This window comes from Silurus meridionalis, chromosome 3, assembly GCF_014805685.1.
Source record: "Silurus meridionalis isolate SWU-2019-XX chromosome 3, ASM1480568v1, whole genome shotgun sequence".
NCBI classification, from domain to species: domain Eukaryota; kingdom Metazoa; phylum Chordata; class Actinopteri; order Siluriformes; family Siluridae; genus Silurus; species Silurus meridionalis.
The window spans coordinates 16,235,881-16,261,970 of NC_060886.1; the positions used below are offsets into that span (position 1 = coordinate 16,235,881).

At 44.3% G+C, this 26,090-nt stretch overlaps 1 protein-coding gene across 1 annotated transcript in view; it reads left to right on the top strand.

Moving 5' to 3' along the window:
- Positions 1-4,484: 4,484 nt before the first annotated feature.
- LOC124383105 overlaps positions 4,485-26,090 on the top strand; it is a 42,327-nt gene continuing 20,721 nt past the window's right edge. Inside the window, exons 1-2 of the mRNA XM_046845489.1 lie at positions 4,485-4,565; positions 5,048-5,328. Coding sequence (XP_046701445.1) covers positions 5,235-5,328 — 94 coding nt within the window. The 5' untranslated portion in view covers positions 4,485-4,565; positions 5,048-5,234. The remainder of the gene's footprint in view (positions 4,566-5,047; positions 5,329-26,090) is intronic.

Consider the following 26,090-nt stretch of genomic DNA (forward strand, 5'->3'; position numbering starts at 1 on the left):
TCTCCTGCTTGCCCGATTCATTTCGGGGTGACACGCAGCCGATGTGTTGTTTGCTTAGCTTAGGAGCGTGCTTAGTCGGCTCTCGAGGGTATCGGTTGTTAGCATTTTAGCCGTGTGGCTATGCGCTCCGGCTGCTAGCCGAGCTCCCGTTCCCGGGGATTGCGCTCGTTTGGTATCGGTTCTTTTCCGGTGTGTGTGACGGTGCTCTGTATTTCTTCCTCCGAGGTGGATGAAATTTCGATATTAGGGGAAGCATGCCTGGCGGCTGCTTCTTCTCCCGGTGCGGGCGGCGCAGCATTACATGTCTCTCTCCGAGGAGGTTGAGCTGGTGGATGCTGGCGAGCCTGCGGACCTCACAGCCTGTGCTGTATATGGAGCTCCTTGTGGTCGTGGCACGGGCCGGTCCGAGCTGGATTAGCTTGGCCGGTCGTGTGGCGGGAGCAGCGCGCCAGTGAGCTGGTTGTGCGCTTCCTGCACTGTGTCACAGCCTCAGCGCCCCTGATCTGCGCACCGAGGTGTCTGGGTCCTGGAGGCCCGTGGACGCGCATGCTTTTCCGATGTTCTTCGCCAGCGCGAATGTTATTGATCTGCGTGGCGCGGCTACGGACGTTGCCGCTTGTGGTGGAGATGCTAGCTAGCTATCTCTCCCGAGTGTTGCGCCTGTGACGGCCATCGGTTTGCTCACGAAGCGCCGCTTGGCTCTGGTGGGTAGCTGCGCGGCAGGTCAGGCTACAGGTTGCTTCCACACGATGAGTGTGTTGCAGGCATACCAGGCTGGCCTGCTATGGGGGATGATGCGAGCTTCCTTCTGAGCGCCATGGTGTCCCTCCTGGCCTGACCTGGTGACGCTGTGGGTAAGGGTGATTGCTGGCGGGTTCAGGAGGCCGCGGTGGCGTTTCAGTGGTAGTTCCTCGCTGCTCGATGGAGCTGCTCAGCGGCAGCCGCGCCTGGTACGCCCAGGCACAGCGAGATGGCCCGTGAGAGTGTTGCCACCCGACCGCTGGGCGGTCCTAGGGGCCCTGGCGACTCTCTAGGCCCGAGGAGGGGCTGGACGGCCTGAGGGTCGCCCCGCCTGGTGAACGGGCTATGGTGCGAGGCCTGATGGCTTGCATTTTGAGGCGGTGCGCACCTCATGCTACGGTGCTCGCCCTCCTGGCACCGCCGAGGCCGGTCTGTCGGCCCTGCCACAGGGTGTTCGGGACGCTGCCTCCCTCTAGCGGTTAACTCCTTATTTCCGCCGACAGTTCGCTGCGGATGGGTGTCATCCGCCGCCTCAGGGGCTTCACGGCCGCAGCACGCTGCTCCCGCCGCTCGGGTTCAGGAGGTCTGTCTGTTGGCCCTGCCACGGGTCGTGTTCAGGCGCAGCTTCTCCAGCGGTTTGCTCCCGTATTCCGCCCGTATGATCGCTGCGGACGGGGTTCCGCCGCCTCAGGAGGCTTCAACGGCCGCAGTACGCTGCTCCTGCCGCTTGGGTTCAGGAGGACTGTCTGTTAGCCCTGCCACGGGTCGTGTTCAGGCGCAGCTTCCAGCGGTTTGCTCCCGTATTCCGCCCGCGTGATCGCTGCGGACGGGGTTCCGCCGCCTCAGGAGGCTTCAACGGCCGCAGTACGCTGCTCCTGCCGCTTGGGTTCAGGAGGACTGTCTGTTAGCCCTGCCACGGGTCGTGTTCAGGCGCAGCTTCCAGCGGTTTGCTCCCGTATTCCGCCCGCGTGATCGCTGCGGACAGGGGGTTCCGCCACCTCAGGAGGTGTGGTCGGCTGCAGAGCACCGCCCAGCCGCTCTGAGTGGGTCGGGGCCAGCCCCGAGGGGTTGGTTCTCCTGTGGAGACTTTCTGTCAGTCTTAGGGCTGCCTGAGTCTCGGGGTCCTGCGTACTGTGAAGAAGGGTTGCGCGATTCGGTTCGCATCTTCTCCTCCCGGCTCGACGGGTGTGTCCCGCCTGGCGGGACCTGCAGGCCCTGGTCCTGGAACAGGAGTGCGCACACCCTGGGGAAAGGGGCCATCGAGGTGGTTCCCCTCAGTTTGCGAGTCAGGCTGCTACGGCCCGTGCTTCGTTGTTCAAGAAGGACGGTGGGTTGCGCCCCATTCTGGATCTCTGCTACTTGAACCACTCACTTTTGGGGCTCGGGTTCAGGTTTCTCGTTTAGAGAGGTCGTGTCTCAGGTCATGTCCAAGGACTGATTTGTCATACGCTAGATCTGGAGGTTGCATGCTCCCATGCAGCCGTCCTTCACCGCGCACGGGAGGTTCCTGAGGTTGCTTTCGGGCTAAGCTTACCAATATCGGTCCTTCCGTGCGGCCTAGCGCCCTCACCCCGTGCCTTCACAGAGTGCGTGAACGCAGCACTGACCCCGCTGCGGCTTCAGGGCATCCGCGTTCTGTATTATATCAACGATTGGTTGATGGTGGCTCGTTAGACCACCTGGCGGTTTGGCATTGAGGTGCTGTTCCGCCTGCATGAAGGTACTGGGGTTCGGACTGGGACGCCGGGTTGTGTGTACTTTCCCAGCGGAGGGCCACTTTCTCGGCGTGGTGTGGGACTCGGCCGAGTTGCGGGCACGGTTGTCTCCGCCCGGTTTGTAGTCATCCTCACTGCAGTCAGGAGGGTAGGGGCAGGCCGCCTGGTCACTGTGAGGCAGTTCCAGAGGCTGCTGGGTCTCATGTCGGCAGTGTCCGCATGTGGCCCCTCCAGTGGTGGCTCCGGGCAGTAGGTTCTCCCCTGAGGGAGTCTGTGTCATCACATCAAGGTCTCACGGTGTGCCCACGAGCCTTGGTTGCATGGTAGAACCTTACGTTCTGTCCCGAGGCCCCGCTTTAGGGACTCCTTGTCGCCGCAACGCCAACGACGGGCGCCCATCACGGGGTGGGAGCGGTCATGAGTGGCCACTCCTCTCAGGGTCTGTGGAGCGCCCGCCTCTTGTGGCACATAGGTTGCCGGGAGGTGCTGGCAGTGTTGTTGGAGTTACAACTCTTTCTCCCAGTCCTTAGAGATCGCTATGTGTTGGTCCGCCGACAATGCTGCGGTGGTCTCGCACATCGCCCACCGGGGACCTCGGTCTCGCCCTTGCGAGCAACGGGCGAGGGGGTTCTTGTGGTCCCGGACGAACTCCTCTCATTTAGAGCCGGTTACATCCCGGACGGTTGGATGCCTGAGCAGACGCCTGTCGAGACAGTGGCTGCCGTGGGACGGTCTTGGCCGAGGCTACGCCTGTACGCCTTTCCCCGATTGCGCTGCTCTCGGGAGTTCTGGGAAAGTTTTGCCGGTAGGGAGTCTGTCTCCTCCGGGTAGCACCTGGTTGGCGGGCGGAACCCTGGTTCACCCCTGCCCGGTGTTGTGGAGCCTGTGGCCCCTGAGGGGACACGGTTTGTAGCGGCTGTTCTCTCTACCGAGGTAGTAGAGGCCCCTCTCCACTCCAGAGCTCCCTCCATGAGGAGGTTGTATGCCGCACGATGGCGACTGTTCGCGTCACGGTGTGAGCACCATGACTTGGACCCAGATGACTGCCCGGTCGGTTCAGTTCTGGTGTTTTTGCAGGTACAGTTTGCCGCAGGGTTAACCCCTTCGACCCTGAGGGTTTCCGTGTTCGCTGGGTAGGTCCCATTGGTGACACGTTTCCTCCGCGGCGCCCGGAGGCTGTGGCCCGGGACACGACTGAGTGCCTGTCTGGGACTTGGCAGTTGCCTCGTCCCACCTGGAGTTGCCCCCTGGCATGCCCAGAGTGTTCTTACACGGGGCCAGGTGCTCCCACACGATGTGTCGTGTTACAGGCATTCTGCCCTCCTCTATTATAGCCCCCGACCAGGGGTTACGAGACCGCTGTGTCCAGTGCGAGCACTGGGTGCTTATCTCCACAGGACGAGTCCTTGGGGTGGTTGGTGCAGTTGTTCGGCTGCGAGTCCTGGTCCCCGCCCCGATCGCGGTCAGGGCTCGCCCCGCCGGAGTGTGGCGGCCTCTGCGGCCGGGTGCACATGAGTGTCACCCGGGACGCCTGTGACGCTGCGGGTTGGTCCACCCGCTGGCCTTTGTCAGGTTCTATGGCCTCGACCTCAGAGCCACCCCGGCTCCTCTGTCCCACGTGCTGGTGCCGAGGCCCTCACTCTTTGGCAGGGTCTGGTCAGTGTGGCGTGATTGGACACTGCTCCCATAGCGCTTCGACGCAGCTCGAGTTCCTGAAGGGGAACGCCTCAAGGTTACGAACGTAACCCTAGTTCCCCGAGGGAACGAGACGCCGCGCCTCCGCGCCACACTCCCTGCATCCCGCGGCGCTTACCTTCTCTCTTTGCAGAAGCTAATGTCGCTACCACCGCACAGCCATCTTGTAGCTTCCTGGTTTACGCGACGCCGCCTGTCTATGACGCCACGGCTTGCCTATTGGCTAGATTTCACACGTGGTTCAGAGCGTGGTCACGCAGGGCGTTCCCATAGCGTTTCGGCGCGGCGTCTCGTTCCCTCGGGGAACTAGGGTTACGTTCGTAACCTTGAGACGTTACATACGTAACCCAGAGACGAAAATGGCTGCCGGTGCATTCTCTCTCGTCTTAGTATTTCTATACATATTTAGTGCAGGTAAGATCAAACTGCTATATATAAACACGTTCACTTTTAATAATTTATTTAAAGCTACAGTGAGTAATTTGGATTTGGGTTAAGAAATACAGATTAGTGTTTCCGGTGTTAGGAGTTTTGGGTGGGTACCGATAAACAAAAAGAGACTATTTTTCAACTCATCGTCTTAATAATTGTTTTGAAATATGTGTTAAAGAGTCTCCTCTGTTTTAATTAGAACTGGAATAGCAAATTAGGCATTCATAATGAGTTTCATCATGGAAGTTAGCCGGTTATTTAGCTAGTGCGCCTTTTGGGGAAAATCCGACAAACAAGGAAACCACCTTTCCCTATAGAAAGACATTTCGTATAGGTTATTAATATTTTCCCTCTTTTGTTATATTACCAGTATATAGAATATGTAGTTTGAAATGTATTGTAAGTAAAAGGTTGAACTATATTATGGCACATGTTTCATTCTGTTTCTTTCTTTGGTTTGTTAGGTTCTGTAGATGTTAAAGTTGCGACTGGATCAACTCAGACTCTTCGTGTAAACGCTGAAAGAGCTCTTAAATTCATTGAGTGGAAACACAAAGGAACTTGGTGGTTGAGTGGTACGGTGAAGGTGACCCTACGCAGTATCGATACAATGCAAAGCTAAACACAAACACTGGAGACCTCACTATTACAATGCAGAATGTTAACAGCGGTGAATATAAATGTCAATACCAATACAAGGATAAAGGCACTTTTGATGAGATTACATTTCAAGTTGAAGTGATCGGTAAGTGACTCTTAGTTTTTATATAAAATGCTGTTGAATTCTCCTACATAAAGGTATGGATTAGTTTTCTATAACTGCATGGCTCTGTCAGGAGTAATTCATGCACTCATTCTTACCTTTCTGTAAAGCTCTTTGGTGGACGTGCCATATTTCTAAACCTACTTTGGAAAAAAATACTAGAATATCTGAGGCAGTGAAATCTTTCTATGAATAGACTTAAAATAAAACTATAATTTTGGCTGTTAGCAATTTATGACAGTCTGTATGTTTTTGACCATGAGAGAGGGCACAGGGCCAAGGACATTGTGTTTTGTGGTTTCTCTTTATAAAAAAAAATAAAACTGAATTTTTTATTTTATTTTGCAAAACAGAAAAACAAGAGGCTGTGAGGTTAAATTAATGTTTGTAGATGCTCAGCATAAGTGACCATTTTTGTTGTAGTTGTCATAGTTGTAACTATGTAACTATAAATGTTATGTATTATTCAGTAATAAAAACCATGTAGTTATTAGTAGTCAGAGTAGTGTCAAAGCACCTTGAGGTTATGTTGTTCCAGGTACACCATATTGCCAAAAGTATTGGGTCACCTGACTTTTCCTGCTATATGTGGTTATTTTCCATACTGTTACCACAAAGCTGGAGGCACTCAAATGTTCCAGCATGGCAATGCCCCTGTGCACAAGGTGAGCTCCTTGAAGAAATGGTTTACATGTTTTGTAGAGGAATATCTTGAGTGGCCTGCTGTAGAGCTCTGATATCACCCCTACTGAACACCTATGGGATGAATTGTAACACTGACTGCACCCAAGGTCTCCTCACCTATGTCATTTCCTGCCGTTTGTAATACCCTTGTGGCTGATGAACACAAATATCTATAAGAACACTCCAATCTAGTGGAACATCGACCCAGAAGAGTGGAGGAATTATAAGAGTAAATTGGGACTAAATGTGGAATGCCATGCTCAAAAATCAACTACCATACTTATGATCAGGTGACCCAATACTTTTGGCAATATAGTGTATGACACCATTTGTAGATTATTTTCCTATAACAGCACAGTCCATCATGTTTTATTCTTTACACTATATATGCACACATTTTTATACAAGTTAATTGGGCTTTATTTTACTATGTACTAGTACATGGGCCAAAAGCACATGCTTACAGTTGTTTTAATGAAAAGGTTTATACACACTTTTTTTCAGATCCTGTTTCTAAACCCAGAGTGACCTGTAAAAAGAATGTCACAAATATTACACTCAAGTGTACAGTGGACTCTTCAGAGCAAGTAAACTTCAAATGGAAAGGGCCTGATGACTTCTCTCATGTTGGGGACAGTGTCCATATCACCAATCCAGAAGCTAAAGACTCGTATTTCTGCACTGCAACAAATGAAGTGAGCGAAGAGACTGCAGAGTTTAAACTTACAGACTGCCCCAGTCAAGGTAATTTTGTAATTTTTTATGTGTGCATATATATATATATATATATATATATATATATATATATATATATATATATATATATAGACGTGTGTATGTGGGTCTGTGTTGATGTATTCAGTTATTGGGGCTTCAAAAACTTATCGATCACAACGCTGAAAATCCTTTAATGCCTTTATTGATTAGTTGGGCTCCACAAGTTACGGGTTAGCGTGACAGCAAGATAAAACAGACGCCCGCAAAAATGGCAGAGAGTACAGGGTCAACTGGCAGCAGGAAAAAGTGTGTGTCTCAAGTCATGCAATGCATGGGACATTTTATATTAAACGCAAAGCATGGGTGCATTTTATATTAAACGCAACAAAGAAAACTGAATCTGGACTTTATGCAAAGCGGAGCTTGTGCGGCATGGGAGTACCACAGTGATTCACAAGCATGTGAAAAGAAACTGGTGTCACTGGTGAAGGTGAAACATCAGCACAGTCAGCAGAAACAGTATAATCCTAATCATGTGAAATTGGTATAGTTTAAGAAGTGCTATCTTGTAAACTGTTTGCTAACTTCAGGACAGTCGCACTGTGACTCGCTAGCGTCAGCTCGCTCGCGAACAAAGTGACGGATTCAATTCTATATATTTATGAATCAAGCCTGTTAGCTTGCTGTGTTTCTCCATTCTATTCTTCCATTCTCCTTTTTATAGCATTTGTCTACAACAGTTAAACTGTCTGTTTTCAAACATGATTTACTGCAGCTTTACTAAGTTTTAATTATTTTCAATGTTTGTATATTCAATTTATGCATATATCATTTAATTATTATACAAAATTAAATTAAGTCATATTCTAGATGCATATCTTCACAAATGAACAAAATATATATATATTTTTAAACAAAATTGTCAAAACAGTGTTAGATTTTATATAGGTTTTTTAAAGCATGGTTCTAAATTGCCATCTGCAAAATACAATACAAATGTTGATTTACACAAATTGCTTCACCTTGCATACTTGTGTTTTTTTCTTTTTCCCTTACAGAAAGAAACAACCCATCATGAGTAAATTAGTTCAATGGAGAAATCCCCCATGCACTCTTCAACAAGCAGCCACTATAAGCGTTAAAATGTTAAAATTAACGATGGGTAAACTCAATACAGTGGAACCCGGTTATCTCGCCCTCGGTTAACTCGACAACCCTATTAAGTCGACGTTTTTGAAGTGGAACCGGCAAATTCTCGCTTTGTCTAAACATTTTTTATCGGTTATGTCGACTTTTTTTATGTCGCGGAACCCTGATATCTTGAGCACAAAAATTAAAAAATTAGAAATTTTAACGTCAGTTATCTCGATCGGCACTGTGCAGACGCAGAAGAACTCACGAAAGTGGTGGAAAAATCAAACCTTACAGCTGCTACAGGTTTTTGTATTGTATACTGGTGAATCTCTGCTGTTAGTAAGTGCACATATGCCTTTTTTTGTTAAATGTTATGCGATGAACGGGAGCGCGGCGCTCGGCTTCAACTCCTTACAGAGCGCGCGCGCGTCGCTCCTTACCGAGAGAGCCGTGCTCCTTACCGAGCGCGCGGGCGAGCAGGGTAAGGAGCACGGCCTCTCTGTAAGGAGTTGAAGCCGGAGCTTCAGAGAAAGCGGCCGAGAAAGCACCTGCCACGCCCCCTTCGGCCGTTCACGTTTGAGACTTTTCTGTCCCTCGTTTTGGTTTCGGGTTCGGTTTTGGATCTTGCGGGTTTTCCGGCTTCGCCGTGCCGTCGCGGTATTTTTAAATTTCCTATTTTCCATTCACAAACTCTCTCTCTCTCTCATTTGCTCGGCTTATCTCCCCATCGGCATTACTTCAGCCTGATGGTCATAAGTTTTCAGACACTTAGTTACTGTTTTTTTTTTTTTCCACATGTGGACTAAATGTGAGACGGCACTGTGCAGCCGCTGTTTTTTTTTTTTTTTTTCCACATGTGGACTAAATGTGAGACGGCACTGTGCAGCCGCTGTTTTTTTTTTTTTCCACATGTGGACTAAATGTGAGGCGGCACTGTGCAGCCGCTGTTTTTTTTTTTTTCCACATGTGGACTAAATGTGAGACGGCACTGTGCAGCCGCTGTTTTTTTTTTTTTTCCACATGTGGACTAAATGTGAGACGGCACTGTGCAGCCGCTGTTTTTTTTTTTTTTTGAGCGATCTGTGTGTTTATAATGTTGGAGAATATAATAAAGGTTTGTATGGAGAATGGACGGTGGTTTGTATTGTATACTGGTAAATCTCTGCTGTTAGTAGGTGCACTTATGCCTTTTGTTGTTAACAAACGTATGTACATTTTTATAGCATGCCTTCATCAAACAAATCGCGGCAACGCTGTTGTGTAAAAACCCCTCCAAAAACACGTGCATGCACATTCTCATTTATTAACGCACATCATGTACATAAAGAAATTTCAAGCACGTTAATATATTGCCGCCATTTTGATTTTTGTTTATCTCGATCATCGGTTTTGGCGACCCCCTAGGACATCGACATAACCGGGTTCCACTGTATATAGCTTTCGCATTTTTTAAGCACACTTTTGTACATAAACAGGCTTTTATATAGTTATAATAAGCAAAACATCTAATTTAAAAAATACATTTTAAATGATTAATTGGAAATAAATAAGCAATCATCCGATTAATCGCTTATCAAAATTATTGTTGGTTGCAGCCCTGTGTATGAGTGAGCTCTGGAGGCCTGGAGAAAAATAGTCAGAGACTGCTATGTAGGTGACCAAATACTTATTTACCACCATCATTTGCAAATAAATTCTTTAAAAATCAATGTGATTTTGTCTCTCATAGTTGAAGTGTACCTATGATGAAAATTACAGGCCTCTCTCATCTTTTTAAGTCAAGTCAAGTTTATTTCTATAACGCTTTTCACAACAGACATTGTCTCAAAGCAGCTTTACAGAAATCAACAGTCAAGGTGAATGGTGTGTATTTATCCCTGATGAGCAGCCATGGCGACTGTGGCAAGGAAAAACTCCCTTAGATGTTATGAGGAAGAAACCTTGAGAGGAACCAGACTCAAAAGGGGAACCCATCCTCATTTGGGTGACATCAATAGTTTGATCATAAATCTTTCAATAATACAGAACACTGGAGAGAGAGAACTAACATGAGTACTGGAGTATAAGATTATAAGTAAATGTTCTTTCTACAGTCTTTGGTACAAAAGTAGGAGCTACTGAGCTCAACATTTGTGATCATCACAGATCCAGCATCAGCTTCTCCATGCCAGAGCCTTTAAACACTCCAGGAGTGTCGGAGAACTTTTTTGCCCCACTGTATAATTTATCTAGAGAAATCCCTTTTAGACTAAAAAAGAGTGGGACTATCCAGCTTATCAGCACTTAGTTCAAAAGCCTGCTTCTCTAATAGTATGTGGGTACAATAGTGCCTATGGAATGGACAGTTTGAACATCTTTTAGGGCACTATAAATGCTAAAAGGTATATACATTTTTTATAACATATTCTTTCATCTAAAAGATGCTTTTTCAGGGAAGACCCTGCATACTTCAGCAATACAATGCCTTCAGTCCACTAACAATAAAATAAGCTGCTTAATGACAGAGTTGTTTCTGTTTGCATTTGTTAGCTCATCGCACTCTCTGTACTTTCATAACACAGGTTTCAAATGTCAAATGTCAGTCTTCTCCTCCTCTAGCATAGCAATGTTCTCCACATTTATTCAAACTGCAGGAGAAGGGGAGACTCCTGTTGTCTCTCACGCTCCTAAAACACACACAGAGAAGAATAAAAAAAAATCATAGCACAGTAAAAAAGATGTACCATCAGTATCTTTGCACAATGCTGTAACTTTACTCTTATTTCACTGTTCCTGTACTGGAGGATGATGTTAACATTCTGCTGTTCTCCAAACTCCTAAAGCACACACAGGTTCCGTGTCTCCTATACTGTTCCTTACATGGTCTTCATCTGAACTGTAAGAAAAGATACACCATATCTACTCAATAAAAATGAGGCAACTGATTACAAGCAATATTATTAATTAAATTTTACAAGGTTTGGTATTGAGTAAATATTAATTAAATGAGACCCTTAATAGTTATCCATTTAATATGAGTAGATTTGAATAGAAAACAGTACAGAATTAATTATAACCTAAACAAAAATATTGAGTAGATTTGAAAAAGAAACTCCCTAATGTGTAAATAGTACTAATAAAAATTAATTTAATTCTACATATCATAATTGAGTAATCATCTACATTAATCTGCACATTGATTTGAATTTAATCAATGCAATTAATTCAATCTAAATATTTCTTTCTTATGAATAATATAGCCCAGAAAGTACAGAACTTAAATACTTAAATAACAATTTTATTCACTTTTGTGCTTTAGACACATTGTAGCACATCATTGTACACTGCAACCACAGTTTCATTTCAAGCCAGAAGTTGGATCTTGCATTTCAAACCAGACATTTGAAAAGGACAGAATGCTGACTTTAAACTATTTTGTAAAAACAAAAATAAATGACATACAGAATGGTGATGTGTCCATAAACCTGATTCCATGCTTTCTCACCTCACTTAGCCACTAAATTGGGTCAATAATGATATTAAATAAAAATCTTCCAGAGGTGCATGTACCAAAATAAAAGCAGAAAAGAGTAATTTGTACGGAGTAAAAAACATTTCGTACTTTGAACTAGAAATCTCACTGACATTCGTGAGATAAGAGTCCAAATCAGTGCTAACTTACAAACATAGCACTTTCAGATGTGCAATTCCCAAGCTCTGTAGAAGCTAAACATTGTGTAGCAAAACATGTACACTGCAACTACAGTCTCATTTTCAAGCCAGAAGTTTGCTCACGCATTTCAAACCAGAACTTTGAAAAGGACAAAATGCTGATACTCCATAATGGCATGTGCCAAAACATAAATAATAAAAGTGCAAATTGAACAGAGTAAAAAACATTTGTACTTTGAATGTACAACAATTGAAATGTCACGACATTCGTAGGACAAAACAGTGCCAACTTACAAACATGGCACTTTCAAATGTGCAATTCTCAAGCTCTGTAGAAGATGAACAATGTGTAGCACAAAAGTCTGCACTGCAATACACGCTCCTTTCAAGCTCTTAAGGCACTGGACTTTGTTTGAAAGCTTTGAATGATCCAGTTCCAAGAAAAGTTTTTGGAACACATCAAAGATATACTTCAGCTGTCTGGGATAATTGAGGTTCAGCGCGTAGGTCAAGCCAAGGACGACAGAGCAAGCCCTTGCAATATCTCCAAGTCCAGTGATGACTTTCACGCCCTCTATGACGATCCCAATGTTCTTTGGGCTGTTGCTTGTAGAAGCTCCAGGCTGTGGGGCCACAGTAATGGCCATTATGACTAGTTCAAGTTCCTCCAAGTTCCCAGTGTCCTGCAACATGAAATTGTTATTGTCTTAGTATAAAACTGTCAAATATATTGCAAGCATATCACATTACTAGAATACATTTATTATTGTTTTCGTAGCTTATAAATCTATTTTATTAGATTTTATTTTCTCGCAGGCCTTGGTGTCAAATTGTTCTTTATTTTGTTTTCTTCTCTATTTTGATGTTTTTGTAGAGGGTTCATGCAGGTTACAATAAGTCAAATCTAAGAACTTTTTTAGACATTTTAAGACCATAAAGATGTAAATTTAAGACCTACACAATGCATTACCAAAAGATATTCTGATATAAGAAATGCTGAAAAACAATTACACTAAAGGGAAACTGGAACAGACTTTGACACAACACCGGCTCCCGAAACTCCTAATATCAAACTAAACACCGCTAATCAGATATGAAACAGTATTCTGTTACTAAATGTTTTCAGATAGTTTTAGTGTACGGTTCAGCTGTAAAATGAAAGTGTTTGTGCCATTTGAATTTGAATTCCTTCCCTCCTGCTAAAGTTACGTTAGTTAACTAACTTAAGTGCTAACTGCTAATAGACTGACTTCACGTGGATTTAGCTAAGTTAACTTCACATTTGCAAGTTGCAATAAAACAGTGAAACAACAGAGAGAAGTTACGTTACCTGTCTCGGGTAGACGATCTCCACACACGAGAAGTAAAGCCAACGGAAGTGCGTCAAGTGCCGTCTGAAATATAAGATGCTTTTCCAGCGATAACCCCAAATATTGATCTTCATGGAACCTTGCAATATTTTTTAAATATTTTTTTCACTATTTAAAAATTGCAATAACCTTTTTTTCTTATTCAGAAATGGGCTAAATAACTAAAATAAAATTTGAATGAGTGTGCTCTGGAGGCCTGGGGAGGAATAGTCAGAGATGGGAATTACCATGGGAGTCCTCTGGTGATGTTGGAAAAGTATCCATGATATAAACAGTGGTGGGCCGTCAGGGCCAGCAAGGCCTTTCCTGCTGGCCTAAACACTATCAAAAGCACTGACCTACATTTACAACCAAAATTCTAATATTTGTTCCATGACATTGAATTAATTTATTCCCAACAGCCTATTCTCCTAATTTTGTAGCGTTTCTCTTGGCTGTACTGCCAACCAATCAGATTTCAAATTCGCCTCACAGGGTCAGCATTTTTTCGTCCTCTGAATGGTTGGTCAAAGTGAAACTGTTACAGCCAAGTTCAACTAGCAAAACATGTCTGTAGTGATCTGCACACATTAATACATCCGAGTAAGACTTTTTTACGCTCACAATGGCTGACTGAGGAAGAGAAATTGATTTGGTCTCCGACATTATTAAAAATACATTTTAAAGAAAAACTAGACATCGTGAGGAGGTCGGCCAACCCCGAAGCTAGATAGCTTGTCTCAGCCCGGGAAAGGGTTTGTTTGCCACTTCCAGACCAGTGCCTACAAGCAGTACCACTGGCTTACAGACTCTGAGGAGAGTTGCAAATCATAAGTATGCATCTCTGGTGAAAAGGTTGTATTTTATTTAAATTTTTTATGTTTTTGTCATGTTATTAGACAAATATTGATTCTGAACTGCTCCAGATGATGTACATGGCATGGTTGTGCTTGTAGTGTAGAGGTTTGGAGCTTGCTTAAGTAAAATGGTATTCACCCTCCATATGTGAAATGCATCTCTCTATGTAATGAAAAAAGCCTGTTTCTCTAATAGTATGGGGGTATAATAGTGCCTATGGAATGGACAGTTTGAACATTTGTAAGGGCATTATAAATGCTGAAAGGTATATACAGGTTTGTAAGGAATTATCTTATCATCTGCCCCCTGGACAGGATCACTTTCTGTCGTATAGACAGCATACCCCCGAATTCAGCCTTTCCTCTCGATCTCTGCTCTCCTGCAAGCACTTGGGGAAGTCTCAATTAAAAAACACACACGGCAGCACTCAGAGAGAAGTTCCAAAGTTTATTGTCTCACACATGAAGATATACTTCCAAAGAGAAGGCTGCCAGGTGTGTGTGTGTGTGTGTGTGTGTGTGTGTGTGTGTGTGTGTGTGTGTGTGTGTGTGTGTGAACAGAAGAGAAAGTTAGGAGAGACAACTCCACAAAGTCATGTTGAGCCTGCAAAAGATAAGCCTAAAACAGAAATACAGGACCCAGTGTGTGTGTACGAGCAAAGTAACAAATGCCACAAAGGGTATGCTCAACAGAAGCATACAAAAAGGTTATTCTAGACGCATACAACAAAATTACTATAACTACTAATGGCAACAAGATACATATTACCATACTGTAAGAACAACAAAACGCAGGTTAGCCCTAAAAAGGCGACAGTTTGGGTTTTCTCACAGTGAAGGATAGGAAAAAAGGATAAAGACAAGAACTGAGTGTTCTGGGTCAACCTAATCTAGGACTAGTGATCAAGGATATCTTACAGTATGTATCAGAAGATGAGAACCTAATGTACAGAGCAAAGGTTGTATCCAAAACACATATGTACATAGATTATTCCCACAATTCCCCTCTTTTATCCATGATAAACTATTAATGGATAAATCACAATTTAAAACAATCAAACATGTTGCATGGGAATAGGATAATATTCAGGTACACGGGGGACAGACTGATGACCGGAAAGCATACAGGTAAATGATGCTGGATACATTGAACAATACATGGTCCAAATAAGCACAAAAGCAGGAAAACAACGACAATCGGGATTATCAAGGAAATGTATGGTGCCCAATGACCGAAAAGAGTATATAACCAGAAGGTGTTGTCTTGGGGATATTACTGGGCGGGAACCCCTGACCCAAGGCTGACAATCACCAGGACAAGGGAGAGATGGACAGCCATACTGGTCACTGGCTGTGATCCTTTTTCCTGATGAGAGGTTGTTTCTCCGTTCCCTGCAGTTTCTTCTCACACGCCGTGCAGTGTTGAGTATGGCCAAAGAGTCGGCACCAGAAGGTCTGAGGAGCTGTTCCTGGGTCGCGGTACACAGTAATAGAAGGAAACAGGAACTGGTAGATGTCTCCTAAGGAACTCATGGGGAGGGCAAAATGACTGTGTTTCTGCAACATAAAGAAAAATAGTGATATGCAAGGAACGCAAATTCATTCTTTTAAAACGGGGTCACCTCCCATTAGACATTTCTTGATTCTGGTAGCGTGGATCCACTGTGGAAAAAGATCAGTTAACACACCTGTGCGTGTGATCGTGGAGGATTGGGGGTGATAGGGAATGTGGAAACAGCAGGACCAAGGAGAAGTATTTGCATAAATCCTGCATTACCTTTGCAGTGAATGAGGTTCCTTTGTCTGAATCAATAACGTGAGGAACACCGTATCACGGTATGATTTCTTTTGCTAAGATACGTGTGACGACCTCAGCATTTTTTTACTGACAAGGGAAAGCTTCAACCCATCTTGAGAACTTGTCTAACATAACCAGAAGATATTTAAATGGCCCACGGGGGGCATGTGTGTAAAGTCAACCTGCCATTCATAGAATGGAGCAGTAGGCAGTGGGAGGCTTTCATGTTTCACTGCGCTTCTAGTAACGTTCTTCTGGGCACAGATCAGACACGTGAACAAAATTGAGTCTATTATGCTGTTTAAATTAGCTATAAAAAAAAAAAACATCTGTTCATATCCTTCTTCACCCCTCTTCGAGCACGATGTGTAACACCGTGGAACTCGCACGCGAAAAAAGGGACGCAGTGAGAAGGAAGGCATAAGCAACCATCAGCACTGTACCAAACGCCATCAGAGGCCACATAGGCATTGTGTGATTGCCAAAAGGCAGAATCATTCGGAGTGGCTGAGGATTGGACAGACAGTAAATGTAAATCAGGAATGAGAGCGGAGGAACGGAGACAGGTGTTAATAGGAGCGTTGAGTGATGGGAAAAACACCTGAGCTTGCGCCGCACTTTTAGCTACTCGGTCAGCCAAGGAATTGCCTTTAGCCTCAGTGTTATTGTCGTGGGAATGGGCTTTTGTCTTGACAATAGCCAGGGAGCGAGGAAGATGACAGGCAGTGATAAGATCTTGAACTAACGATGAATGAGAGATGGGTTTCCCTTCAGCCGAACGGAAACCACGGAATTGCCAAATGCGTCCAAAATCATGCGCAATACCAAAAGCGTTTCGGGAGTCGGTATAAATCGTGACATCTTTGCCTTCAGAAAGGACACATGTGCGAGTCAGGGCGAAGAGTTCAGCGGCCTGCACAGAAGAAAAGGGCAAAGAATAAGCTTCAACAGAGACATCAGGTAAGGAACAGACAGCATAACCACACAGAAATTTACCATCATACGGTTTTGAACATGAGCCGTCCACAAAAAGTGACTCAACCCTATCTAAAGGAGTGGAAGACAGATCTGGGCGTATACTAGTCGAGTGAATGATCTCAGAACAGCAATCATGTGTGGTGTCGTGCAGTGTGTCGTCTTGTGCTTTAATCAAGCGAGCAAGGGCATGACCTAAAGTGTCGAAAGAGGAAGTAGCTTTGATGTCTAAGTTACTAGTAGAACAAAGGATAGTTTCATATCCTGATTTTCTCTGAGCAGTCATGTGTAGTGTTTGCAAGTTCTGAAGGACCTGTTTCACCTGATGCACAGAGTGCAAGTTAGGATGAGACAACACTCATTTTTTAGCGTCTTGTACCATCACAGCACAGGCAGCCACCGCCCGAAGACACGCAGGTAAACCCTGAGCCAGGGTTTGGACAGGAACGCACATGGTCTCATGCCCCCCACATGCTCCTGCGCCAAGACAGCAGAGGCAGTTCCGTCCTGTTCACATGCATAAAGGTGAAAAACCTTGTGATAGTTCGGAAGTTCAAGAGCGGGAGCGGAACACAGAGCTGCCCGCAAAGCCTCATATGCCTCATTCATATCAGGTGTCCATGTTAGCGGGTGCTAGATTGGATCATTGTGTGAGATCGCAGAGCGGAGACGCTTGTCGTGGTAAGAGCAATCAGGTATCCATTGTCGGCAGTAGTTGATCAGTCCCAGGAAAGCCATGAGAGCATGCTTTGTGGAGGGACGCCGTGTGTTAAGAACAACTTGTACACGATCTTTAGAGAGCCATTTGCTGCCTTGAGAAAGTTCGAACCCTAGATATTTCACAGTGGTTCTACAAAACTGGGAGTTTAGTTCTGGATACCTTGAATCCCTTTTTAGCCAGATGACGCAGAAGGCAGAGGGAAGCCTGTTCACAGAGGTCCTCAGAGGCCGCGGAGACCAGGAGATCATCTGCATACTGCAAGACAACAGAGTCAGAGGGAAGAGCAAGATCACAGAGAGCATCCCTTACCACAGTGAAAAAGACAGCAGGGGAGTCAGTGAATCCTTGTGGCAGACGTGTCTATGTGTACTGATGTCCCTGTGCGTGAAGACAAAAAGAGGCTGCGTCTGCTCTTCTACAGGAACACTGAAAAATGCAGAACACAAGTCAATCACCGAGAAGTGCGTATGATCGCACGGAATGGACGTGATGATAGAGGCCACATCGGGTACAACAGGTGCGACAGGAACCACATCATCATTTATTTTTCTTAGGTCTTGAGTAAAGCGCCACGTGCCGTCTGGTTTAGGGACCGGATTAACCGGTGTGTTATATGAAGTTACACACGGCTGGACCACTCCTTGTTGTAACAGGGAGGTCAAGATTTGTATATTCCCTGTAACTTTGGTTCAGAGAGGGGATATTGTTTAACAAACACAGGGTGCAAAGGTTTTAGTTTTACTTCATAAGGAGGACAATGTACCAAGCCCACATCATCCTTATGCTCTACCTACAGAAGAGATGGCAACTCTCCCAGTGCAGAAGGAAGTGGTAATTTCTGTGTGGCAGAGAGAAAACAGTCATTAATTTTCAAATCAGACAGATATGACAGCGGAAACAGATTCAGTAACTGAAACCGTTTAGAACCGGAAAAGGTTAGAGAGACATGCAGCCTACTCATAAGATTGCGGCCTAAGAGATTAAAAGGACAATCAGGCGTAAAAACAAAACGGTGATGCAGAAAGATTTTTGTGTCTGATGGACACGTTACAAGTACAGACGGAATAAATGGTGTTTCTCTTATAACCCCCTCAATACCCACAGAGCTAATAGAATGACCAGAAATAGGTCCCTCATATTGATTTGCTTACTATCTAAACTGCCATCGCCTTCCATGGTGCGCACTCTCTCCCCCAGAGTTTTTACTTTTAAATTGCTACGGTCGGTGAGTTGGTATTTTAATACCTTTTGCACCTCTGGACGACAGTTGTGCACAAAAGTTGTGCATAAAATAGTGGATTAGCAGTATTTTCATCTAACTCCATTCCGCCCAATAATGTCCACGTTTCCCTAAACCGTTTCAAGAATTTGGACGTGGTTTCACCATTTTTCTTGCTTACAATTTGTTACCTGAGACAAATCACGGTTACCCTTCATAAATCTGAGAATGAGCAGATGTCAAATATTCAGGTTTAAAGGTACTGTAATCCTCTGAAAAGAGAATTTTAATATTTTAATATAAAATAAGACACAAGCACATTTGATCTGCTTCCCTTTCTTGATCTGTAACAAGTGTGTTTAATTGAATACTCACATTACTATATGAAAAGTTTGTGTGAAATTTGCCCCAGTTAATATATAACAAAACAAATATACTATATAAAGATGAATACCTCTGCATATGTGCAAACATCCAACACAGGCCTCAAAGATAGTAACATTCTCACTTTTATAACATTTCCATATATATAGTTTAACAAAAGAATGGTAACCCACATAAAGATTGATTACAAGATTGGTCCAAGATCTCACTTAATACATGAACACAAAAGCATAGAAAACAGTTTTAGTACTTTAGTTTAACATCTCAAAGACATCACATCTCTAACAACAATAAACTTGCTCACCCTTTCAGTTATCATATTGTTATAGTTATTGGGGCTTACCTGAAAAGAGAATTTTAATATTTTAAAATAAAATAAGACACAAGCACATTTGATCTGCTTCCCTTTCTTGATCTGTAACAAGTGTGGGGTAAGGGATCTTGAGTGTCTGTCCTTATTTCCCCAGGTTGCCCCCTACAGGAATAGTTCTAAATTACACATTTGCCTTAGATTCAATACATTTAGTACATTATAATGGACCATCATATTTCTTTTTCTTTGTCATTTTTGACCACTACATATACTCCCCTCAAAAACAGATGTCGTCCCGACATCAGAAAGCATATAGTACATTACTATTAAATGGGGATTTTCTTTTATCAACAAGTCAATAATGTAACAATATATTAGTGATACCCATACACAAGATAAGAGTAAGGCTGATAAAATGGCATTGGGCTTGGAAATGCTGTGACTGTTTGCTGTCCTATGTAAGGCATATTCTGATACTGCTGAGCTTTACAACTGCTTAAAGTGTTATAGCAAGTAGGGGTCCCTAACTGATCATAAGTGAAAAGCTTAGGAGCTCACCTGTCTCTCTGTGGTCTTTGATTTCTTTCATCTGTTTCAATGTCTCTGTCCTGTTCTTGTACTGTAAACTCCTCTTCTTGAACAGGTTCCACTTCATTGATGTCTACCTGGGACAATGCTGCTTCTGATGGCTCAATGACATACTCATAGCCTCTCATGTATTCTAGATCGTTGTTCTGTTCTCCCAGTTCACTAATCACTCCTTCCAATTGGTCAGGGCCTTTGTCCCCCACTTCCTCAGAATGCAATTGGGCAGGTGAGTAATAGAAACACCATTCATCGTTCTCCTCCTCTTGGTTTTCATCAGAATCTGTAATGTCACTTGTCTCTCTTTTTTTTCTCTTTTTCTCCAGGTTGACTACTTTGTTGACAGGCACATCCATTGGCAGATAGTCACATGACATCAAGAGGTTACGATGCAATATCCTCGACCTTCCCTTACCTTGCTCAGGCTTAACCTCGTAAATGGGTAGATCTTCCTTTACTTGCCTCACAACAGTATGGACAATGTCCTCCCAATAATTGCGTAATTTGCCAGTGCCCCCTCTAGGGGTCAAATTTCTAACAAGCACGCGATCACCAAGACAAAGAACTGAGCTTCTCCATTTCTTATCATAATGTTTCTTATTCCGTCCCGCTGTTTTTCCTGAATTCTTCTGTGATATTTCATATGCTTCCTGCATCTGTTCTTCCAATTCTGTAGGTATTCCTGATGGCTTATGGTTCCAGTGTTTTCATTCAATCCAAAGAGTAGATCAACCGGTAACCTGGGATGTCGTCCATAAAGAAGGTAAAAGGGTGAGAACCCAGTGACCTCGGATCTTGTGCTATTATATGCAAAGATTAGTTTATTCAGGGACTCTTTCCAGTTTGTCTTCTGCTGGTCTGTCAGTGTTTTGAGCATTTGAAGTAATGTCCTGTTAAAGCGTTCTGTTTGACCATTCCCTTGTGGGTGGTATGGCGTTGTTCTGGAACTGAGGACACCACAATTCTTTGTCAACTGAGCAAAAAGCTGATTTTCAAACTCAGCACCTTGGTCATGATGTATTCGTTTGGGAAATCCAAATCTCAAGACATAATCATTAAATAGCCGATCAGCTACCATTTTAGCAGACTTTGATGTTGTGGGATATGCCTGGACGAAACGTGTAAAATGATCAACTATCACCAAGATATATTCATATCCCCCCTTGCATTGATCCAGATGAAGGAAATCAATGGATATAAGCTCAAAGGGTTGAGTTGTGGATATATTAGTGAGAGGGGCCCTGGTCTCTTTAGAAGGCTTCTTTCGTTTTAAACAGGGACAGCTTCTTGCAACATAATGCTCAATATCTTTTTGCATATGCGGCCAAAAAAAACGGTCTCTGATTAGTGATGTTGTTCGATCAACTCCCTGGTGTCCCATGTTATCATGTAATTCTTTCATGACAACTGCCTTGTATTTTTCAGGTAACACCAGTTGGTTTCGAGTGGCTGTCTTCCGCTTCAGGATACCATTCTCTTCAACACTGAGCTTCTCCCATTCACGAAGGAGACACCTGGTCTGAGAGGTAAGAGATTTTAGTTGGTGGCTACTAGGCCTCACACCAGATAATTTCCATTCTATTACAGGTCCAATATGCAGATCCTCCTTTTGGCATTTCAGTATTTCCTCCACTGAAAGAGATATGTGGTCGCCTCGCCCTACCATGCTCTCAGTTGGACTCTCCGCTACCCAAGATGCGGTATGTTCTTGTACTTCCACTGCTTGTGCGGTTGCTGCAATACAATCCGATGATAATTCCTCAGTATACTTTTCCATCTTTTTCTCAAAATCTAGGGGCAGTCTAGATAGCGTATCTGCATCGGTATTCTCTCGATCCGGGCGATATTTTAGTGAGAAGTGAAAGTCTGCGAGTTCGCCACCCACCTATGCCCAGTGGCATTGAGTTTCGCACTGGAGAGGACATACGTGAGTTAGTTGTTGTCGCTGAAAACCGTGAATGTTGGGGCGTAATATAGGTAGTCTCTGAATCTCTCTGTCACTGACCACTTGAGAGCAAGGAACTCTAACTTTCCAGAGTGTAAGTGGTAGTTACGTTCCGATGTAGTAAGCGTTCGAGAGCCATATGCTATTACACGGAGCTTTTCATTTTGCTTTTGGTATAGCACAGCACCTAAACCTTGGTTTGAAGCGTCAATGTGCAGAATGAATGGTAGTGAAAAGTCTGGGAATCCGAGGACAGGTGGTTCGACCAGATAGTTAATTAATTGCTCCAAAACTGCTTGGTGCTCCGCTGTCCATGTTATTGGCTGGTTTGAGGGTAATCCTCTGTTCTTGTGTTTGTTTTGTCTTGATGTCTTACATTTGTTTTCTTCCTCTGGAGTACCTTTAAGCAAGTCATATAGTGGTCCAGCAATCCTTGAAAAATCTTTAATATATTGCCGGTAATAACTTAAAAGGCCCATCATAGTTCGCAGCTGTCCAACAGTGCTGGGTCTCTTCTCCTTTAAGGCTTGCACAGCTTCTGTATCAGCTGGATCCACTTTGCTGCCTTCAGCAGAGACAATCCTTCCAAGATAGCGAACTTCTCTCTTGAACAGGACACACTTGCTTGGTTTTAACTTGATTCCATTCTGTCGAAGCTGTTGTAATACTTTTTTCACATGGTGGACGTGGTCTTCGAAACATTTGCTGTAAACCAAGACATCATCAAGGTATGGGACGCATATTTCGTCTCTTAAGTTCTCCAGGCACTGCTCCATGCACCTCTGAAAGGCGGCTGGGGCATTCATTAATCCAAATGGAATTCGTATCCATTCATATAGCCCCCACGGAGTTACAAATGCTGTCAAAGGCCTACTTTCCTTTGCCATAAACCCTTGATGATATGCTTGGCCCTGATCTAATAAAGAGAACCACGAGTTTCCACCTAAGTTATCAAGGATATCTTGCACCCGCGGAATGGGCTGGCGATCCGGGTGAGTTTTCTTATTCAGCTCTCTGTAATCTATACAAAGACGTAACATCCCGTCTTTTTTCCTGACACAGACAATAGGGGATGAGTATGACAATATTGATTTTTTTATCCATCCCTGAGCGATGAGGTCGTGTAGATAGTCTTTTACCTCTCTATACAGTGGCTTTGGTACAGAGACATAGGAGCGTGAGACTGGAGTTGCATCTCTAAGGGATATTTTCATCTCAAGATTGTCAATGCATCCAATATCCTTATCTGACTTGGAGAATGATGCACTTTCCTCTCGTAACATCTGTCGTGCTGTTTCCTTTTCAGATTCACTCAGATGACTCAGGTCAACTGGAGGGTCCCAAGCATCATTGGTGAGTTCAGCACTGTCTGTTTGGACCTGGTTTACTGAAACAGACATGGGATGACTTGACTGATCAGAGGAGATAGCTGGAAAAATCCCTTTCACTTCATGTGCTGTCCCAATGACTGTCTTACTAATCAAGGCAATGTCATGATCCATGGGATTCTGTGCATCAATTATAACATATGGTGGTACACCCTTCTTTACTTTGACAAGTGTCTCTCGAAACTCAAGTCCCTCTGTCCACTTGGGATTAATATCAGGCTCGAACATCAAAGTTGTGTCTTCCTTAAGTGGGCTGGTCTTTATTCGACACTCAATTTGTACAGAAGTGCGTTTTGGTATTAATACATTTCCTTTTGGGGTCCTCACCAAATACTCCTGTGATTTCTTTGTCCTCACCATGTCTATAAATGTTTGAATGTGGTTTGCATTTAGTCTAGGAAAGGTCATCTTCACTATCCCCTTCAGCTGCTCTCTGGCCAACAGATTTGCACTTTCATCAGTACTGCTACTCAAAATTAGCTCAATAGCATTGTACCCAATGATAGGGTGGGAGAGGTGTTTACCTTTAGTCACAAGAATAGGAATGACAGAATCTCTGTTATCACTACTTTCTCCTGGCAACTGAAACGTTACTTCGATCCAGCCAACATATGGTATGTCCTGTCCATTTGCCGCTATGATCTGAAGTGTGTCAGGTGCGTCAATTATCTCAGAGATAAGCCTCAATCTCACCTTAGGTAGCACTTCATTTTTCCAATGCTCATCAATTATACAAACTTGGGAACCTGTGTCCCACAGTGCTGTTGTTTTGACACCATGTATGTAACAATCAATGAGACACTGTTTTCCCACTAAAGCAGCCACATTTGTTGATTTGTTCAACTTATCTTTGGTTTTGACGCTCATCTCTTTCACATATTTGTGCTCATTTTGTTCGCAATCCTTCTTATGCTCACTCCAATGACTAGCTTGACATAATTTAGAACAGTAGAGAGTCTTGTGACATAATGCACATAACCTTAAAGTATGGCCATCTCCATTTACCCCACACCATGAGCACTGTTGGTGGGACTCTGAAAAGTGGCAGGTCGCTCCCTGTCCCGTGGAAGCAACCCTCTTTCGTTTAAATTGGCACCTCCAGGTAGGTCAGCTGACCTGGCACGGCAACCGGCATGAAAATGTTCACTACTTCCACACCTGTAGCAGTGTGTGCAGTAATTGTCAGTGTCACTTTGTTGACAGTTGAAACACATCCTTAGACGACTTTGGTTTTGAGAGAAATGACGCTGTGGTGCAAATCTTTGTTGGAATTAAACTGTTCGATATCTCTGTCCCATGCCATGGCCAGGCCAGTACCCAGTGGCCATATACTCAACTTGATTGGATGAGGCACTGCTTTGTCATCTGGGTGAGGCCAGGCTCTGCTCTGTGTAAGTTTGAGGCGACTGTATTGATTCTCGTATCTGTGATACTTCGGCACTGAGATTTTTTAATAAAGCCATGTCAGACCTAATTTCCCGAAGTTCGTTTAGCAACTGTGAGAAACCAACTATCTCTCACAGAACAACCTCCACGATCCGAACCAGTCTGGGTTCAAAGCGGCACATTCCACAGAGACAGCCCTATTGGCTGTTTCTGAGAAACTACATGCTGCTCGGTCAGCCAAGCTGTCATCTGTACTTATCTTTCTGGACCTTTCAGCAGCATTTGACACAGTCAACCACACACTTTTGTCAACCCTCAAGAGCCTTGGTATCTGCGGAACAGCATGGGAATGGTTTGCTTCCTACCTGGAAGGTCGCTCATACCAGGTAACATGGAGGGGATCCACATCTGCCCCATGCAGACTCACCACAGGTGTCCCACAAGGCTCTGTACTTGGTCCTCTCCTTTTCTCCCTCTATACCCACTCCATTGGTAAAGTCATATCATCACATGGGTTTTCTTATCACTGCTATGCAGATGACACTCAACTCATCTTTTCTTTCCCTCCATCAGATACCACAGCTTCCGCTCGGATCTCAGCATGCTTGTCAGACATATCTTTATGGATGAGTGCTCAACAACTTAAACTCAACCCCAGCAAAACAGAACTGCTGGTCATCCCAGGTGATCCATCCCCAGGTCAAGATCTACAAATAACACTTCATGAATCTCTGCTCTCCCCTTCAGCCACTGCTCGTAACCTTGGGGTAACTATGGACAATGCACTGTCTTTTTTCCCACATGTCGCTAATGTTGCTCGTTCTTGTCGATTTCTTCTCTATAACATCCGAAGGATTCGACCATTTCTGTCCATACAGGCTGCCCAGGTGCTTGTTCAGTCTCTTGTCATTTCAAGACTTGACTACTGCAACTCTCTGCTGGCAGGTCTCCCCCTGAACGCTATTCGTCCACTGCAAATGATCCAAAATGCAGCTGCACGGCTTGTGTTCAATCAGCCCAAGTTTTCCCACACCCCCCCACTGCTGCGCTCCCTTCACTGGCTTCCAGTAGCTGCACGTATCAGATTCAAAACACTGATGCTTGCCTACAAGGCCAAAAATGGACCAGCACCATCTTACCTCAGTGACCTCATTACATCTCGCACTGCACCACGCTGTCTGAGATCCTCCAGCACTGCTCGATTGGTACCACCTTCTCTCAGAATGAGAGGTAAGTACAATTCAAGGCTCTTCTCTGTTCTGGCACCGAGGTGGTGGAATGAACTTCCCCTATATGTCCGTACAGCAGAGCCCCTGATTATCTTTAAGCGACGACTGAAGACCTACCTCTTCCTGAAATACCTAAATTAGCACTTTCCAAGTTTGTAGAATTCGAGTTATATTTATATTAAGTTTGTAATCTTGCGTACCAGTGTAGATTTATTCATTACTAGAGATTTAAAGCACGTTTGTACGTCGCTCTGGATAAGGGCGTCTGCTAAATGCCTCAAATGTAAATGTAAATGTAAAATTCAGGGGGGTGTTGATTTTTACTGCTCTGTGCAGGTGTTCTTCCTTTCTTTTCAGTAGGAGCTAAGACCTCATGAGTTTCAGCTGAGTGCACTGTCACTGATCTATG